The 21,480-nt window shown below is 40.2% G+C and overlaps 1 protein-coding gene across 1 annotated transcript in view; it reads left to right on the top strand.

The window, feature by feature from the left end:
• The window catches only part of klhl43 (kelch-like family member 43), a 31,015-nt gene extending 13,943 nt beyond the window's left edge, over positions 1-17,072 (top strand). Inside the window, exons 4-7 of the mRNA XM_057828579.1 lie at positions 1,079-1,425; positions 9,567-9,866; positions 9,930-10,105; positions 14,462-17,072. Coding sequence (XP_057684562.1) covers positions 1,079-1,425; positions 9,567-9,866; positions 9,930-10,105; positions 14,462-15,275 — 1,637 coding nt within the window. The 3' untranslated portion in view covers positions 15,276-17,072. The remainder of the gene's footprint in view (positions 1-1,078; positions 1,426-9,566; positions 9,867-9,929; positions 10,106-14,461) is intronic.
• The last annotated feature ends 4,408 nt before the right edge of the window (positions 17,073-21,480 follow it).

Genomic DNA, 21,480 nt, shown 5'->3' with positions numbered 1-21,480 from the left:
TGTCTACAAATGGAGAGAGTTTCGGACTGTTGCTTCTCTCCCAAGGAGTGGCCGTCCACCAAAATGACGCCAATAGTTCAGCGCAGAATACTCAGAGAGGTAAAAAAAGGACCCTAGAGTGTCTGCTAAAGACTAATGTTCGCAAAAAGGCACTTAGACAATCCACAGAAGTTTTGACAAAATATTTTGTGGACTGATGAAACCAAAGTTGAATTATTTGGGAGTAACACACAATGTCATGTGTGGAGGGAAAAATGGAACAGCTTACCAATATCAACACCTCATCCCCACCGTGAAGCAAGGTGGAGGGAGCATCATGATTTGGGGCTTTTTTCCCGCCTTTAGGACCTGGACATCTTGCAGTCATTAATGGAAGAATAAATTCAAATGTTTATCAGGATTTTTTGCAGGAAAACATGAGGTCGTCTGTCAGACAGTTGAAGCTAAAAAGAGGATGGACATCAACAAGACAATAATCCAAAACATAGAAGTAAATCAACTTCTGAATGGTTTCAGAAGGACAAAATACACATTCTGGAGTGGCCAAATCAAAGTCCAGACTTGAACCCCATTGAGATGCTGTGGCAGGACCTAAAGACAGAGATTCATGCCAGACATCCCATGAATCTGACTGAAGTAGAGCAGTTTTGTAAAGAATGGGCCAAGATAGTCCTGATTGATGTGCCAGACTGACCTGCAGCTACTGGAAGCATCTGGTTGAAGTTTTTGCTGCCAAAAGGGGGGGCCACAAAATATTAAATGTGATGGTTCACTTACGTATTTTTCCCCCTCCTGTCATTGTTTGCATACTATCCTCATTAAAAAATGAAAACCTAAAAATGTTTGGGTGGTTTTAGCTAAAGCAGACTGTTTTTTCATCCGTGTCAGTTTGACAAAGATCAGATCGCATTTGATTTTATGCAGAAATGTGAGAAATTCCATAAAGTTCATACCACAGTATAAAGGTCTTAAATGTCAACTTTTGAATAGCTGTCCACTGTCCCTAAAAGGATTAAACAGGTGTGTTTAAAATTTTTGACATCCTCCCAGTTGATGTGTATTGTCTTCCACCTGCCAGGTCTGGCCAACGTGATCACGTTTGCCTACCTGGGCCGCGTGCACATGTCGCTGTACACCATTGGCTGCACGGTTTCGGCAGCGTCCACGCTGCAGATCCCGCAGCTGCTCAAAATGTGCGCCGACTTCCTGCTGGCCGAGCTGAACGTGCACACCTGCGTATATGTGTGGAACATCGCGGCCGCCTACGGCCTGACTTCCGTGTGCGACGCTGCCCGCCGCTTCGTGTTGGACAACTTCGTGCAGTTCGCCGACACGCCGCTGTTCACGCAGCTCACGCTGGAGCAGATCTGCGCTTTCATGCAGGACGACTCGCTGACGCTACCCTCAGAGCTTGTTGCCTTTCAGGTACGTCTTCCGTATGAAATAGAGTTCAAGTTTTCTCAAATGTTATGTTTTATTATTTTTTCTCTTGAAATCAGCAGCCAATGCTAAACAATGTGTTAATTTTAGAGTATTTCATGTCATTTCCTGTTGATTTCCGGTCAGTTCCTTTTCCTTTGGCATTTACGGGTCACTCCCTGTTGAATTTGGGTTATTGAAAATAAAGTGACTCAAGAATGTCTCCAAATGAATAGTAAATGACACATAATCAACAGGAAGTAACCTGTAAATGCCCCATTGACAGCGCTAGACGTCCAGTGCAGTCAAAATAAATTGGATGTCTAGCGCCATCAATGGCAGCCAGTAAGGTAACGTCGACACTAATTTTAATGTACCTATTGGGGCATTTTTTTCTATTTTTTATTTTTTTTTGGAACAGGGATACCTATTTAAAATGATATCTCAATTCTTGGTGGGTGGTCAGTAACCTTTTGGGCTACAAAGTATCATGATAGATCACCTTTTCGATATACTGTCACAATCCTAATTATAATTACTCATAACAAGATTACCTTTTTTTTTAAAAAAAATACAGATAAATACAAAGCCTATAGATTTATAGACTTTAATCTAGACATATGCCGATTACCGGTTTCAAGTTATACCGCGATATGAAAACGTCAAGGTTTCAAAACCACAAAAAAAAAAAAGTTTTTTATTTTGTATGTACAAAAAATGCATGGAAAATTCCTCGCTTGCAGCTGCAAGGTTCAACCCTCCCCCAGCAGTTGTTGCTCAGTGTCAGTGAGTCAGGTGTGCTACACGATGGCTGAAGGAGGTGTAACTCATGAACTTTTTTCCCCATCGAAGAAAACAAAATCGCTGGTATGGGAATACTTCGGCTACAGAAAAGTTATAGACGGCCGCGGCTTAGAGAAGGAGGGCCAACCGACATGTAAAACATGTTTGCGGAGGGTGGTTGCCGAGGAGGCAATACCTCCAATATGATTTCACATTTACACAAAATTAAAGCTTAGTAAACATTTCCCCCCGGCTACGAGAGTTAACGCCAGTGTGTTTAGTGTGTCTAGCGGTGGTACAATGTGTTTTTTTTCTCTCTGGCAACTATCTGTGTCTCTGAGGAAGACAGTGTGTGTATAATGTAAACATGATACGAGTCATACACACGTGCTTTTGATGGAAAATAATTCTATTATTTTTGTTCTGATGGTAATAATATTGAGCTCTGGTTGTGGGTTTAGGTTCACCTAAAGGACTGCAATTATTTTAATTTTATTTGGAATATTTATGTATTTTTTAACTTAACATGATATTTTTGTTTCAATTTGCTAATATGTTTTGAAAAATAAAAATCCTGTTCAATGGAAAAAAATGTGTTTTTTTTAACGCAGATATCACACATTTTAGAGCTGTAATTACAATAGTGATACCGTGAAATTCTGGCTTAGGGTTATCATACCGTCAGAATATCATATCGGCATATGCCTACTTGAATCAAGATTTAAGATTATTTTTCACCATGCTATAATGGAAAAGCATAATAAAGACAAACTCGAGATCTCACAATAGAATTAGACTTTCTAGAGCGCAAACCTCCGCCAAGCCCAAACAATCCGAAAGGGGATCCTCCCTCTAACGAGGTAGGAATTCCTCGCATCCCTCTGCCGTCTATTTTCATCCCAGTGTAAAATCAGAACTGAGAGCAGCTGCTGCTCTGACCTGTGACGCTCCAACAAGTGAAGAGTAGGATTAAGAACGCCACCAACAGGGGGTGACGTCGAGTATGTTTTCCTGTTAATTTTTAGAAAAAAAAAAATTGTGATTGTCAAAGATAAAATGTATTTTGGGGGCAGAAGGAAAAAAAAACACATTATTGTACTGTCAAATTTATCGCATTAACGGGCGGTAATTAATTTTTTAAATCAATCATGTTAAAATACTTGACGCATTTAACGCATGCATGGATGACCCACTCATGCATTGCCTCAAACAGATAACAATGACGCACTTGAGAGCTAAGAGGCAGAGAAAGGTGTCTTGTTTTGTGCTTTTTCTTAACAAAAGAATACCACACGCGACTTGCAGGCACTTTGTTTCTTAATTAGCACATTCAGCTTCAACTTTAACACAGCTTACGGCTCTCGGCAGGCCATAACTCTAACTCACTCCTGCATCATGTGAATAATAGGGATGGGCGGATCGATACCAAAATATCGATATTTCGATCCAGCGCGTTGAGTTTTAGGTATCGATCCCCAAGCAAAAGTATCGATATTTGCAATTAATATATTATATTTTCTTTGTCTATTTTTCGGGTATATTTTTGTGCACACTTTTTGTACTACTTTTCCCTCAGGCTCACACAAATTGGGAATTATTATTTTCCTGTCCAAACTCAAAAATACAAAATACGTATTTTATCTTATTCCACAAAAAAAATCAGGTATAGGGACTTTAATATAAGTGTTAAGTGAATGGTTTGTAAAATATTTAGAGATTTAAACTATCATGCTGCAGACTTCAAGATTCTCAAGGAAACTTACTTACCTAATACTTTACTTGACCTTATTATTATTTTTTTATTCATTCATTATTATTTCTTGTTAATTTATGTTTAGTATTTATTTTGTTTAATATTTTATTTATTTTTCTGTGAAATATATTTTTCCATATTGTTTTGTTTCAAACAATTAAATGCTTGATTTCTTATGTTTTGTTGCTATTTATATTTTGTTAAAGGTCTGTTTCAATTATTTCAAAATCTGTTTGAAAATTGTGTTAGTAGAATAAAATTCAAAAACGGCAAGTAACTTGTTTATTGGATTTGTTTTTAATGATCAACCATTAGAGGGCGGTAACATGCTACTATTAATTCGTTCTTTAATTAGATAAAAAATATTGGGTAGATTAAAATTTGATCAAATACAACGTGTAGCAGGGAAATGTTCTGTGCATATGAATTTAAGGGTCATGGTTAAAGAGTGAGACGGACTAATCAGATTTTGTTGAGAATGGATTGGTTTGTGAGTTTGTAGGGAAACTGCGAGTTATTAAAAGCAGCAGTTCTTAAATTGCAATGCATATTTGACACAAAGAGACTTTTAATAGTTTTTGAGTGCTTGCTGTAGTTGTACATTAGATATCATCAGAATGGCTGAGAACTCTGCAGGGTTGTGTGTATATATAATATATATAAAATATGAACTTCCGGTATCGATATCGGATCAGGATCGCAATATTTGGCCTTGGTATTACTTGGTATCGGATCGAATCCAAAATCACTGGTATCGCCCATCCCTAGTGAGTCAACAACATTGGCGCTGCGTGCACTTCAGGGTGCCTCGGATAATTCTATATCGGAATATTACAAAAGGCGAGTGGACACAGGCGTTCATTGGACCGCGCCGTTTATTGGAATAAGCTTCGGCAACTCCTTCACAACAAACATAAGTATCATTTAGTGAAAGCACAACAAAAATAATATCTCTCCAAAAAAAAAAAATGTTCACAAAAAGAAAAGCGCTTCAATCTGTATTAATGAGGCCTAATTCTCACAGTTAAACAACAGTGCAAAGAGAACTGTCATTCCTAATCAAAATAGCTATGCAAAATACACATAAAACTTACTCAGACTTTGGTCATACTTTATTCAAACATTTCGTTTAGTTCAACAAATACACTAGATGGAAATATTTAGTCACAATATACAAACTATCAGAGGTCTCGTACGTTGTGAAACCAGCACTCAAATGACGTGAATTACCATGGATGGACCAGTAAACAGGGAACTAAGGCGTCAGTAGGGACAAAACACACCATTTGGCTTGATTTCTAATTTAAAATTCGCCATTGACACCTTGTGGTGTATTTCAATCACTACCTTACGTAGTTAAAGACACTGTGGAAGAACGGCAGGGATCTGACGTCCCGCTCGGCGACGTCAACAACGGCGAGCTACTAGTTTATTTTTTGATTGAAAATTTTACAAATTTTATTAAAATAAAAACATTAAGAGGGGTTTTAATATAAAATTAGTTTAACTTGTACTAACATTTATCTTTTAAGAACTACATGTCTTTCTATCCGTGGATCCCTTTAGCAGAAAGAATCTTAATCATGTTAATGCCATCTTGTGGATTTATTGTTATAATAAACAAATACAGTACTAATGTACAGTATGTTGAATGTCTATATAGTCTTTCCATTCCAACAATAATTTACAGAAAAATATGGCATATTATAGAGACGGTTTGAATTACAATTAATTACGATTAATTAATTTTTAAGATGTGATTAATTCAATTAAAAATTTTAATCCTTTGACAGCCCTAGTTAGGCCTGCAACTAACTATTCTCATAATCGATGAATCGGTTAAACGGTTAATCGATTCATCGGGTAAATGTCACTTCTTTCAGTTACCTTTCAGAATTTACCTTGAAGTTGTTTTTGACATGTTATGAGTAGTAATGAAGACAAAATGGATGACTACTTACCGTAATTTTCAGACTATAAACCGCTACTTTTTTCCTCATTTCCAATCCTGTGGCTTATAGTCCAGTGCGGCTTATTTGTTGATTTATTTGTGTAAAAAATATTAAACTTATTTGACAGCGGTGTCATAAGACCGTCATAATTATGACATGACACTATGCTACTCCGAGTGTCATAATTATGATTGTCTAATGACTGTCTCATGGCACAAGTGTCAAATAAAGAGTTAACAAATACCATAACTAGCAATTAATGAAACAACTGGAACAGTAACTGAAGAAATAATAAGCACAGAACATGAATTTTGATTGTCATTTACATCTGTAGCGCTGCAATGCATGCTAAGAGGCATGTTGGACAACGACAGAGTTGACAGCAGGTGGCAGCAGAGGTTGACTGTCTCCCCCTAGGGACCAGTTATGGCAAAAGCTTTGCAGCCCATTGGTTCAAAGCTTCATGGTGGTTTATTTGGTCTAATAACAGTCGTATGATGCCGCTGTCAAATAAAGTGTTACAGGTTAATATATTTTAATGTAAATATCCTATAATACAGTGAGGACAGCTGCGGCTTATAGTCCAGTGCGGCTTATCTATGAACAATGCTGTTTTCGTGTCAAATTTGTTGGGTGGCGGCTTATAGTCATGCGCCTTATAGTGCGAAAATTACGGTATTTCCTTCAACTGTATCCATTTTCAAATTTATTGGCAACTAATCTATTTATCGATTTGATGGATTAGTTATTGCAGCCTTATTAAGAATCTAGTTTAGACAGTAAGATGTCTGAAAATTGGCAAAAATGCGAATTGTTTTTTTTTCCAAAGTAAAAGCAGATTTTTTGTTCATGTCCTACTTTGACTTAACGAAAATATAATGAAGAAATCAGAGAAGTTACATACAGTGGGGCAAATAAGTGTTTAGTCAACCACTAATTGTGTAAGTTCTCCCACTTGAAAATATTAGAGGCCTGTAATTGTCAACATGGGTAAACCTCAACCATGAGAGACAGAATGTGGAGAAAAAAACCCCAGAAAATCACATTGTTTGATTTTTAAAGAATTTATTTCCAAATTAGAGTGGAAAATAAGTATTTGGTCACTTACAAACAAGCAAGATTTCTGGCTGTCAAAGAGGTCTAACTTCTCCTAACGAGGTCTAACGAGGCTCCACCTGAATTAATGGTACCTGTTTTAACTCATTATCAGTACAAAAGACACCTGTCCACAATAGTCAGTCACATTCCAAACTCCACTATGGCCAAGACCAAAGAGCTGTTGAAGGACACCAGAGACAAAATTGTAAACCTGCACCAGGCTGGGAAGACTGAATCTGCAATAGGTAAAACGAATGGTGTAAAGAAATCAACTGTGGGAGCAATTATTAGAAAATGGAAGACATACAAGACCACTGATAATCTCCCTCGATCTGGGGCTCCATGCAAGATCTCACCCCGTGTGTCAGGGAAACGCTGGACGGCAGGTGGTGTGGACCCAATTGCAGGGAAACAAAAAGCAGCAAGGCAGGTGGCGGTGAACTCAAAACACGTTTTAATAACAACTAACCAAAAGCACAACCTAAGTACAACCTAAAGGACTGGGGATCAAAAAGGCAATGTTCAAACCAAAAGTTACTTAAACGGAGGGACTGGTACACGAAGGCTTGGAGAGGTCTTGACTTTGACACAGACATAGACATTGACGAGCACATGGGCATTGACATTGACAATGACGCAACAAGGACTGAAAAGAAACTGGGAGCTTATATACACACGCAGACAAAGGGTAACGAGACAATGAGGAACAGATGGACGCAGATTGAAGGATACACAAGGAGCGGTACACCAGGTGAAATTAATGGCAATTACAAGGACACACTAGGAGGGAACCAACACAAAACCTAACATTTTGGCGTCAAAATGATAACAACAACAGTGAGCAAAAATCCCAGAACTACACGGGAGGACCTAGTGAGTGACCTACAGAGAGCTGGGACCAAAGTAACACAGGCTACTATCAGTAACACAATGCGGCGCCAGGGACTCAAATGTTGCACTGCCAGACGTGTCCCCCTGCTGAAGCCAGTACACGTCCAGGCCCGTCTGCGGTACGCTAGTGAGCATTTGGATGATCCAGAAGGGGACTGGGAGAATGTGTTATGGTCTGATGAAACCAAAATAGAACTTTTTGGTAAAACACAGGTTCTCGTGTTTGGAGGAGAAAGAATACTGAATTGCAGCCGAAGAACACCATACCCATTGTGAAGCATGGTGGTGGAAACATCATGCTTACGGGCTGTTTTTCTACAAAGGGACCAGGACGACTGATCTGTGTAAAGGAAAGAATGAAAGGGCCCATGTGTCGAGAGATTTTGAGCAAAAATCTCCCATCAGCAAGGGCTTTGAAGATGAGACGTGGCTGGGTCTTTCAGCATGACAATGATCCCAAACACACAGCCAGGGTAACAAAGGAGTGGCTTCGTAAGAAGCATTTCAAGGTCCCGGAATGGCCTAGTCTCCAGATCTCAACCCCATAGAAAATCTTTGGAGGGAGTTGAAAGTCCGTGTTGCCCAACGACAGCCCCAAAACATCACTGCTCTAGAGGAGATCTGCATGGAGGAATGGGCCAAAATACCAGCAACAGTGTGTGAAAAGCTTGTGAAGAGTTACAAAAAACGTTTGGCCTCCGTTATTGCCAACAAAGGGTACATAACAAAGTATTGAGATGAACTTTTGGTATTGGCCATATACTTATTTTCCACCATGATTTGCAAATAAATTCTTTAAAAATCAAACAATGTGATTTTCTGGGTTGTTTATACACATTCTGTCTCTCATGGTTAAGGTTTACCCATGTTGACAATTACAGGCCTCTCTAATATTTTCAAGTGGGCGAACTTGCGCAATTAGTGGTTGACTAAATACTTATTCGCCCCACTGTATATGTTATAATTTCAAGAATTTAGACAAGTTTAAGGTGAAGAAGGTCCTAAACGAATAATCGCTTATCAAAATAGTTGTTGATCAATTTGCTAATCGATAGTTGTCGATTGATCAAATAACTGTTGCACCTCTAAAATCAATCCATCGTCGTTAATGATCACTAATCATCGCTACCAGCCCCGCTGAGTCAAACTGGATCGGAGGTATATCACCGTAAATTGCAGCCAATGAGTTCAAATGTCCCACTCACCATGCCCTGTCATACCCTAGTCTTTCCTGTGCTTCCTGTTTTTTTTAAACCCTTTTAGGCACAGTGGTCAGCCATTCAAAAGTTGACACTTAAGACTTTTAATCCTTTATAGAACAAATTACTATTTTTAGCCCTTTAAAAAACTTATATTTTCAATTATGATTGTTTTTTCTTTATTTATATTGTTATTAAAACTAAATTAATTAAATTAAAATGAATGAAAATAGGAATACACACCGGTTACAGCCCGGTGTACCAACTTTTTTTTAATGTTCATCTTTCAGTGCCATTGAGGGTGCTAGATGTCCAACCCATTTTGACTGGGACATTCATTCGCCCCTCCCAGCCAAAATGAATTGGACTTCTAGCAGTGTCAATGGCCCCCAATGAGTTAAATGAAGACCCTGTAAAATCTTAAATACAACTGATTGCGGGCGAAGCTGATATGATTTTGTATTTTTCTAGCTGGCCACAAAATGGCTGGATTTCGAGCCTTCCCGTATGCCTCATGCCGCCGTGCTGCTGTCTCACGTGCGCTTGGAGACCATCCCGGCGGCCGAGCTGGTCAGTCGGGTCCAGACTGTACCCCGCATGATGCAGGACCCGCAGTGCCACCGCCTGCTGGTGGACGCCATGAACTACCACCTGCTCCCCTACCAGCAGAACTCGCTGCAGTCCCGCCGCACTCAGGTGCGGGCCAGCCAGCACGCCCTGATCGCCGTCGGCGGCCGGCCGTCCCTCACCGAACGCGCACTCAGCCGCGAAGTAGGTTTTGCTCGGGAACCGCTAAAAGGGAAATCCCAGTTTGACCTTTGACTTCGCGTCCAGGTGCTGTGGCGGGAACCCCGAGAAGGAGGCGCGGCCTGGCGTCACCTGACACAGCTGCCGGCCAAGAGTTTCAACCAGTGCGTGGCGGTGATGGACGGCTTTTTGTACGTGGCTGGCGGTGAGGACCAGAACGACGCTCGCAACCAGGCCAAGCACGCCGTCGGCACCCTCAGCAGGTACCGCTACCGCAACAAATACACTTGCTAAGTGGTAACGCTGCATGAAAGACCCTGATTTCCAATTTAAGGAAATTTAAAGGGAAAAAATTACTCTAATCCGTGAAGATTTCCTAATTTTTCCCACCTGTTTGCGAGACAAAATACTGACTTTAATCCCATACTGGGATTTTTTTTCTTAAATACGGTATCTTTTTTTCTCTCATGAGAATGATTTCCAGATAATAAGATTTTATGTTCACAATATTGTGAACTAAAAAAGAGAAAAAGAACATTTGTGCAAAATTGCAATTTTAACAACATGACTTCGCTGTTGTAGTATTTCCTCCCCCAAGTACTTATAACTTTCCAAAAAATTGACTTCATTCATGTGTAATGTTGCAACTTATTAAAAATGTATTGACTGACTTCACTATCAGTTGACGGGGCGTGTTGCCGCGCCGTAGCGGGCCTATTTTCAAAAACTTAAAATTCAAATATTTTCAAAACCAAAGCGGCCAGCGATGTAACACCAAAACAGGCACCTCCCTTTGGCGTATATGAGTCTCCATGAGTAGCGGCATCAAAAAATTCAAAGTGGTTCCCTAATAAAATCCTGATTAGTTTTTTTTTTTTTTTTTTAATGAGTATAATAAAACTTTAAATGGCTCTAAAATTCTCAGCTTTTACGCTGGATGCACAAAAATCACCAAATGCAGAGATAATCACCTATATTTTCAGGATCAATAGCAATATTTAACTTATCCTATAAGTTTTTGTCTGACCAAAATAGCGACTTCATTGTGTGTGTGGGTGTGTGTGTGTGCAATTTTGACAGAAGTTTTTAACAGCTAATAAATCACTCAATTTTCACATCATAAACTTAATACTTGAGCAAACCATGCAAAATCATCTTAATTTTACTCAACAAAAACATATTTTGTATTTCTCTATATACAATCACAACTCATTTAGGTTGAATTCCAATGTAACTATTGCTTCAGCACGTCTTGCCGGCTATCTGAACCTTGTCGTTTTTAGATTGAAATCTTGCACAAAATAAAACATGTAAAAGCCGATTTTTTTTTTGTATGGAGGCAGAAATGACTAGTTTCTTGCCAAAAATGTAACTATTGCCTCAGCACGTCTTGCTGGCTATTTGACCCTCGTCGTTTTTAGATTGAAATGTTGCACAAAATAAAACATGTAAAAGCAGTTTTTTTTTTTTTTTGTATGGACGCAGAAATTACTAGTTTCTTGCCAAAAAAACGGGCATTTTGCCGAATATTACCTAATTGTTTGAATGTTATGCTATTGTGTATGGATACAAAATCCAACATGGCGGCCATCACAAAAGAAATAACTTTTTACGTTGAAAACTCTTGTAAATAAATGCATAATTCCCAGAATTTCTATAGATATGAACGTAAAACACTCACACTGGTTGAAAGCCCCCAAAAAAACGGGCAGTTATCGTTCATTTTACGTAAATATTTCAAGCTAAAGTTACGCTATTTTTTTCTATTCATTCTATTGTTTTCACAACATTTCAATGTGCATGCATGGTGCTATTTTAAATTATAATTACTTTTCATCCTGGACCAAATCACTTTTGAGACACTCCTGCCTGCTTGTATGCACTAAAACGTTCATTCTGTTTCCGTTTCCACCTATATTCCGTGTTAGAACACAGCGTGTTTGAGCTTATCACAGTGAAAGTCACCACAATGCTCTACCTGGGCCGGCCCCCTACAGGAAGGCGTGGGGCAATGTCTGTAGGAGCTGTCATGTCAACTGATAGTGAAGTCTACGATCAAAACATATGAAAATTATTGATCATAATATTGCAATGATTTTGCAAATATGTGATTATTATACTAATGCAATGTAAATATTTTTTTAAATATAACTTTTTTCTAATGTTTTGTTTTCTTGTTTTGCAATTTAAAAAAAAACATTCATTTTAAATTACAACTTAGTAAAAAAAAAAAAAAAAAAAACTGGATCATGTTGCGATTTATTCTTAAACTCCAGTATTATCATAATACTGCATATTTTTTCAAATTTTTGTAATAGAGTGGTACAGCTACTTATGAACGTCTATAGATACAGAATTTTCAGATTAAGACACACCTCAACGGGAAAATATTGCCTTTTCTTACAAAAGACATTTCAGGATACGAAAGGCAAAAATACAATATGGCTGGCACTCGCAGCTTCCAGAGTTTACTGAACGTAAAATACTTACATTGGGGCAAATAAGTATTTAGTCAACCACTAATTATGCAAATTCTCCCACTTGAAAATATTAGAGAGGCCTGTAATTGTCTACATGGGTAAACCTCAACGATGAGAGACAAGATATGGAAAAAAAAACAGAAAATCACATTGTTTGATTTTTAAAGAATTTATTTGTAAATCATGGTGGAAAATAAGTATTTGGTCAATACCAAAAGTTCATCTCAATACTTTGTTATGTACCCTTTGTTGGCAATAATGGAGGCCAAACGTTTTCTGTAACTCTTCACAAGCTTTTCACACACTGTTGCTGGTATTTTGGCCCATTTCTCCATGCAGATCTCCTCTAGAGCAGTGATGTTTTCGGGCTGTCTTTGGGCAACACGGACTTTCATCTCCCTCCTCAGATTTTCTATGGGGTTGACATCTGGAGACTGGCTAGGCCACTTCAGGACCTTGAAATGCTTCTTACGAAGCCACTCCTTTGTTGCCCTGGCTGTGTGTTTGGGATCATTGTCATGCTGAAAGAACCAGCCACGTCTCGTCTTCAATGCCCTTGCTGATGGAAGGAGATTTTCACTCAAAATCTCTCCATACATGGCCCCACTCATTCTTTCCTTTACACAGATCAGTTGTCCTGGTCCCTTTGCAGAAAAACAGCCCCAAAGCATGATGTTTCCACCCCCATGCTTCACAGTGGGTATGGTGTTCTTCAGATGCAATTCAGTATTCTTTCTCTTCCAAACATGAGAACCTGTGTTTCTACCAAAAAGTTCTATTTTGGTTTCATCTGACCATAACACATTCTCCCAGTCCTCTTCTGGATCATCCAAATGCTCTGTAGCGAACCGCAAACGGGCCTGGACGTGTAGTTTATTCAGCATGGGGACACGTCTAGCAGTGCAGGATTTGAGTACCTGGCGGCGCATTGTGTTACTGATAGTAGCCTTTGTTACTGTGGTCCCAGCTCTCTGTAGGTCATTCACTAGGTCCCCCCGTGTGGTTCTGGGATTTTTGCTCACCGTTCTTGTTATCATTTTGATGCCACGGGGTAATCTTGCATGGAGCCCCAGATCGAGGGAGATTATCAGTGGTCTTGTATGTCTTCCATTTTCTAATAATTGCTCCCACAGTTGATTTTTTTTACAGCAAGCGTTTTACCTATTGCAGATTTTCTTCCCAGGCTGGTGCAGGTCTACAATTTTGTCTCTGGTGTTCTTCGACAGCTCTTTGGTCTTGGCCATAGTGGAGTTTGGAGTGTGACTGACTGAAGTTGTGGACAGGTGTCTCTTATACCGATAATGAGTTAAAACAGGTGCCATTAATACAGGTGACGAGTGGAGCCTCGTTAGACCTCGTTAGAAGAAGTTAGACCTCTTTGACAGCCAGAAATCTTGTTTGTTTGTTGGTGACCAAATACTTATTCTCCACTCTAATTTGGAAATAAATTCTTGAAAAATCAAACAATGTGATTTTCTGTTTTTTTTCCCCACATTCTGTCTCTCAAGGTTTAGGTTTACCCATGTTGACAATTACAGGCCTCTCTAATCTTTTCAAGTAGGAGAACTTGCACAATTAGTGGTTGACTAAATACTTATTTACCCCACTGTATAGCTGCTCTGACATTGGCTATTGCCTCGCATTCCTGGCATCCAATTGGCTAAGAGGGACCTCTACTGTATGTGTATATGTGCACCCCAGCGTCCTCTTCATTCACCCCTCGTGTTCCATAAGCTTTACAGGAATGTATTAACTTTTATTTTGTACTCTATTCTTTGTTTTACATTTTGCACAACTCCTATTAGATGTTTATTGTGAAATAATCTAATTGTAACATTTATTTGTTACATATTTTGATGCATTTTTATGCATCACAAAAGATTTATGTCTGAATTTTGGGCATTTATATGGAAAATGTGTCTTTACTTACAGAATTTTTGACGTTAAGAAACTACTTCCAGAACCAGTTAATTTCATAAGTTGACGTACCACTGCATATCAAATTTTGAAAAATGATTGAACTTGATTTCAAATACTGCGAAGAAAAGTAAAATATTGTATATGCCAGATTACATCGATGATATCGAAAAAAACGCTCATGGGAGTAATGTAAATAAGAACGTATGTTGGTCTGTGCAGGTACGACCCTCGCTTCAACACGTGGCTCCACCTGGCTAGCATGCGTCAGCGCCGCACGCACTTCTCACTGTCTGCCAGCGGGGGACGCCTGTTTGCCACGGGGGGCCGTAACTCGGATGGCTTGCTGGCCACGGTGGAAAGCTATCTGCCTTCCGCCAATGCCTGGCAGATGCGCGCCCCCATGGAGGTGCCGCGCTGCTGCCACTCCAGCGCCACCCTGCCTTCGGGCGACATCCTGGTGACCGGCGGCTACATCAACTGCGCCTACTCGCGCTCTGTGGCCCAGTACAGCGTGGAGGGCGACACCTGGCGCGAGAAGCCCACCTTGGAGACGCCCCGCGGTTGGCACTGCTCCGCCACATTGGGCGGGAAAGTGTACGTGGTGGGCGGCAGCCAGCTAGGGCCCAGTGGGGAGCGTGTGGACGTCCTGACCGTGGAGGTGTTCTCGCCAGAAGGTGACGGCACGTGGAGCCGTGCCGCGCCGCTCCCACTGGGGGTGAGCACGGCGGGTCTGTCCACCTTAGGGCCCGACAAGCTGTACCTGGTCGGAGGCTGGAACGAAGCAGAAAAGCGCTATAAGGCCGCCGTGCAGACCTACAGCCCGGCTACAGACAGCTGGGCCCGGGCGGAGGACCTGCCCGAACCCACGGTGGGGGTCTCGTGCTGCACGGTGGCCCTGCCGCCTCGACACGCGCCGCGCCGTCAACAGCACCGCAACACGCCGGCCCACGACGAGACGCCTCAGCAGCAGCAGCGGGCCGGGAAAACCCAGGAGAACAGCGTGCAGCCACTGCCGCAAAACGTCACGGCGTAAGGCCAAGGTCTGCGGAGGACATCTGGGCTAGCATCTCTGCTCGACATGATATTCATCGGAATAATACATTCTATATCTCCAATTGGGAATAATAATAGCCAGAAGGTTGGAGTAAAAGCTAATAGAAATAAAAATAGGTCAAATTAGCCACTGAATTGGGAATAAAAATAGCCAGAAGGTTGGAGTAAAAGCTAATAGAAATAAAAATAGGTCAAATTAGCCACTGAGAACAAGAGTGGACTAACTCCATTTTTCTCATTTTATCATTCTCAGAGCCTACACTTTTTCTTTTAAGTGGAGCTGAATCTTAAGGGCCCTTTCACACTAGCGTCAACCCAGTGAAGAGTGGTACAAGGCAAGCGCAAAACGAGAGGAGCCAAGTAGCCTGATGTAGACGCTATCAGGAAGTGAAAAGCGTCAACTATATTTACTATAATCTCAATCCATAAGAAAACAGCGACTTTTCCTATTACAAGCAGTAGGGAGCACCATAATAGCCATGGAAAGAGTTTTAGTTTCGGTGAGAAGGCGAATACTGTTGTGTTTTTTGTTGTTCGTGAACTACATTTCCACACAAACACACTTTGAGGTACCATTTAGCTTAACAAGGATGTCATTTTTCGAATGTCCTAGAGTTCATGAAACTTTACAAAAGCACATTTATGAAGGTTTCGTCGGCCGTGATTTGCACGCATCCTTCCGCCGAAACAGCCTGATAGCACAGATATAAGTACGCATGACCCTCTGCTTTTGATGCGTTGTCGACGTCAGCGCGGAGACGCTGTGAAAATAGAACAAGTCTCTATTTTGGGCCGTGCCCTCGGTGAAAATATGCTCAAGACTTTCCGCTACGTCCAAAACGACCGCCACCGCTCACTTTCGCGGAGAAGTCCCCTTCCACATACACAATGAATGAGTTGCAAATGAACCCTTCACACAAGGCTGCAGCTAATTTAAAACGGCCTTCAGATTTAAGAGCGTGGCCATCCTGACAACTGGTGTTAGCCAAGTGTTGCGCTGAATGACTCATCTACTGGACTTAAACCTTGATTTTGACTAGTACTCATCTGAAAGACATACTAATTTTCGACACTTCATATAAAAATGACATGACAAAGATGGAGTTAGCCCATTGTAGTTGTCAGTCATTTTGAGCTTTGTAAATAATCCAAATTTGAAAAAAATATGAACATTACAAGAATGTATCAAAATTGGCAACGGATGTTATATTCAAGAAACATTGAGTGTAACTTAAGGATCAAAAACTATTATAATAAAATATACAGTTTTGGTGATGAATATAATACGTAGCACATGCAGCATCCAGCATGTTCTTAGAGAAATGAAAACGCTAAATATTTTGGGAGAGGCGTAAAAAAACTCCCGAGAGCGAGTTAGCAGAAAGCTGAAGTGAGGACGACGAAACGGGAGGTGAGTTGAAGTTGAGAGCGTTTCCATCAGACTCGGGAGTCCATCGGCCGATGCAGTCAAGATCACTTTGTTGTGTTGGAGGCGTTAAGAACATAGATGTAAACATGCACTAGATTGTATGTTATTGATGCCATCGTGGAGGATCAAATTTGAAAGGGAAAGGTTCATGTATTATTTAAGAGTCAAAAGATGGGAACAATTAAGTCAAGCCTTGAAACAAAAAGTTAACAATGCAGTGAACCAGTGAGACGCCAATGTGAAGATTAAAACACAAAGGTAATACAATCCCCCCATGAAGCCAAAGTTTTGTCATCTTTGAGGGTTTCACTGAATAAAAGCCTAAAGAAACAAAAATGTGCTATTTCCTTTTCGTGAACACATGCTTGGAAATGAAGATGGTGTAGTGACCACAAAATCTTAACAGAATTCACCTTGGGAACTTGGGTGGGGCTTCCTGGAGGGTAACTATATTTTGCCGTGCTGGCACAGACACTAGAGAGTCGAACACAGCAACACGTCTACTCGGCAAGCTACGAGACTCAACTATATCATCCACTACACTGGTGACCCCGACTTGCCTCGTTGAAGTCTCAGAGGCATTTTATGAACACTTTAAGCAATGGCGGACACTAGCTTTCTCCAGCTTACGATGTCCGACGGGTCTTCTGCTATATGCTATTCTCGCAGTCGGACATCCGGACATTAATGGCGTCACCAGCCACAACAAAGCGTCGCCATATTGAAATGGGGGCAAAACACGAGTCACAAGCAGTTGCTGTCGTGACTTGTAGTCCAAAGAACTTTTGTCTTATTTGCGGTCTTTTTTTCCGTCGAAATGACTAAAAGTTGCCGTGTTGCGGGTTGTAACACAAGGAAGAGTTCGGAGCCGCATTTGAAGTTCTTCATTCTTCCTCGTGAGAAGGACAAGCAATTGAAAGCAATCAATCAAACAAACAGTAAAAGAAGACGGTTCCGTGGATTACGTTTGCAGCCGACATTTTATTACTGGTAAATTAACTTTAATCCATTTTTTTTTGCCCCAATTAGCTGCTAGGATTCATTAAACTAGGCAGTGGTTATTATTACCGGAACCGACAACTCGCAAAGCGTTATTTTTCTTTTGCCGTGAACTGCTCTGATCGGTCAATCGGTAGGCTATATTATTGGCCTAGTGGGAATTGGTTATTTTGCCGTGATGTGTTCACTGCTAAATAACGCTTGGAGGCGTATAACCGGTTACGGCAGAAATAATCACTCCGTATATACTGCCAGTTTTCTTAGTTCCACACAGTACATATTCCACGTAATTGATAAAGGTCAACTTACTGGGTGACTTTATGAGGTAGTTGTAGATGTTTCCGAACTCCACTGCAGGCAATTCCTTTGGATTGTTAATCCAGCTATCAGCTGTGACTTTATATGGGCAGATTTGCAGGCCAATACATGCTAATTTTAAGTTGTATCACCTCCTCGCGTCTGTCAGCAGTGACTCGTGATAATAATAAGTCATGTTTAAGACGTTTTTATGAAAAAAAGACGCAAAACACAGCTGAAATATATGAATTTCAGACGTTTGTCTACGGATGTTTACCTGTGCGTGCCCCCATTTCAAAATGGCGATGCTATGCTATATGACGTCATTGTGACATCACGCCGACTGCGGGAATGGCAGCATATAGAAATATTGTTCTATCAAACACAACCGTTCTTTTGGCTTGAAATACAGCAGTTTATTTTAAAGGATACAAGAGCAGAAACTCCTTTTTCGGCCTTGTGTTTTCTGACATATAATAAATCATTGTTATATATATATATACCAGGGGTGCACATAAGTGGTCCGCATGCGCGCATGCGTACTGGACGTAGACAAACGCGCTGGCCCTCATCGGCTTCCATACGCTTTTGCGTAGCGATGGCTGACCAATGAATTTGCGGCGGACACGAGAAAATTACTTCTCAAAATGTCGAAGAGGCAGGCCACACTGAGTAATTACTTCCGTGTTCCCCCACCCCCGTCAAAAGACAGACAGACGACAGAGACGTCACCGGAGCTACCGAAAACAGGACTTTTGCTGAAAAGTGGCTGCAGGAGGTACCGTGGCTAGAAGTAAATGATGCTCGCATGGAAATGCGGTAAAAAATTTGTGCCGTGAGAATCCCAATGTCGCCGATAAGAGCAGCGCATTTTATGTAGGGTCAAAGAATTTCAGCCATCCAAACTTTGAAAAGCACGAAAAAACAGAGAGCATGTGGCAATTAAGCAAACTATCAATGTCAGAAAGCACCGTACTCGCCCTATGGACAAGTGGCGGAATAAAGGTAATGAAAACAGCGCCATGCACTGACAAACGTGTTTTTGCTCGCATTTTACAAAGCTAAACATGCACGTTCAATGAGGTCTTATGAGGAGGACATCCCACTTTTAAAAAGGCTTGGAGTTAATGTGGGAGCCGCATAATGCCCTTTATTTTGAATTGGTGCGTTTGTTTATTTCTTTACATTTCACTTCAAAGTAATGGCAATTTTGTTGTGCCAGTTGATGTTAATCAGGCATTAATTGTTAATATAATTAATTAAAGTTAATTGGGTCTAAGTAAAGCTTGTCATAAATTTATCGCATTAGGTGGGTTGGCTCTCAAGCTCAATGAGGACCAAGTCACATCTCCAGGTCCTCCTCTGAGAACCTGGGCAAAAAAAATTATGTTCACCCCTGTATGTATATATATATATATATATATATATATATATATATATATATATATATATATATATATATACCCGTATTGGCCCGAATATAAGACGATGTTTTTTGCACTGAAATAAGATTGAAAAAGAGGAGGTCGTCTTATAACTGCGGCCTAAAAAAAAAAAAAAAAAAAAAAACTGCGGCCTAGACATATACCCATTCACGACGCTTGATGGCGCCAGTCATCAATGAATCGAATGCTGAACGCGACTCGGGCGGCCAAAGCGAACCCCTGACACGAAGAAGAAAGTGGTAAGAAGGAAAAGAGAAGAAAATACCGGTAATAAAAGACATAACCGAAAATGGAGAAACTTCGCGACAATTTGGAGAAAAGTGGGTCGAAGATTGGCCAGGTTAACCGGTGTTTGGCCATTCCTTACTACGCGGCGAAACGTCCTACACAATGCTCAGGGCGCTTGCATATGCATTCACACGCATGCGCACATCGGTTGGAAGCGGCGAGTACTCACTATTTTTGTTTTTATTTAGTTATTTAGAACCTTTTCACAGCCTCAAAGATACTTTTTGCATGTATTACCCTCTCATACTTTTAACCATTGTGTTTTTTTGTGTTAGCTTTGAAGCAGTTGACCAAAATGCTCACAGTCAGAGAAAAGCTTTCCGTGGTCGTTTCTGTATAAAAATTAATTTGGTGTTCAAAAAGTCTTTTTTCAAACTTGAGTCTTGAAAAAGAGGGGGTCGTCTTATAATCGGGGTCGTCTTATATTCGGGCCAATACGGTATATATATATATATATATATATATATATATATATATATATATATATATATATATATATATATATATATATATATATATATATATATATATATGGCGGAAAACACTCAGGTGACTTGAAGTTCCGCTCTGAGACCAATTTCGCCAAATATCAAAACTGTCCGATATGCACATGTGATACATCATTGGAAAGCTTAAAATCTCAATTTTCTAGGGGAAGAAAAATTTTGGACTGGAGAGCATTTAAAAGAAAAGAAAAAAAAAAAAACAGCAAAACCCTATATGGAGGTGAGAGGAGAGCACGAGTACAGAATTACAGACGCCATGACTTTAACGACATATTATCGCGTACTTACCTTGTTTTGATCCAAAACTCCATGTCACATGTATCACTGAGTGTCGAGACATAGCTGTGAATGGCCAGAGCTGGATTTTTGGGGGATTTTATGGGTGAAACATGGTAATATAACAAGGGTCGCGATGCAGAAATCACAGACATCAAGGAGTGGTCAATATTTTCTTTTTCATATGGTAGGCTGATTGAACACTCTAAATTGTCTGTAGGTATGAGTGTGTGCGTGAATGGTTGTATGTCTCCTTGTGCCCTGCGACTGGCTGGCAACCAGTTCAGGGTGTCCCCTGCCTACTGCCCGTAGTTAGCTGGGATAGGCTCCAGCACCTCCGCGACCCTCGTGAGGAAAAGCGGCATGGAAAATGAATGAATGAATGTTTACCCTTTTAAACATTTGTTCAATTTTTCTTTGTTTGGATCGGTTATTTATCATCTAAAATATCGGGAAAATGCGATAGCAACAAAAAAATACAATTTAGCAATAGTTATGAGGTAGATATCCGTGACTTTTTTACAGATGCCATTTTTTTCATTGTGACGTAATTTGTTGGTTTAAAATATGCGAGTGAAAATTTTTTTAAAGTAATTTTTTTGTTTTGTTTCAAACAAAATATTAGAAATCAATTAATGATTCTAAGCTCAAAATGACATTTTGAATGGTAAATATAATTACCTTGTTTTCATGGCTAGGTTATAACAAAAACGGTTGCGCAACGTCTGTAAACGGGGGTTTCCAGGGTAAAATGGGCAAATTAAAAATAGTTCGGGGGCTTAATGCACCATGAATCTGCTATGCCAGCATACAGACATATTGTTTCATCAAACACAACAGTTGTTTTGGCTTAAAATACAGCAGTTTCTAACAGAGGAGTGCAAGAGCATAAACTGGTCTTTCAGTCGTCTGTTTTCCGCTATATATTATATAAACAGGTCTAAT

This window comes from Corythoichthys intestinalis, chromosome 22 (assembly GCF_030265065.1).
Source record: "Corythoichthys intestinalis isolate RoL2023-P3 chromosome 22, ASM3026506v1, whole genome shotgun sequence".
Lineage (NCBI taxonomy): Eukaryota > Metazoa > Chordata > Actinopteri > Syngnathiformes > Syngnathidae > Corythoichthys > Corythoichthys intestinalis.
The sequence above is the reverse complement of the archived record's forward strand: the minus strand, read 5'-3'. Positions and strand labels throughout refer to the sequence as shown.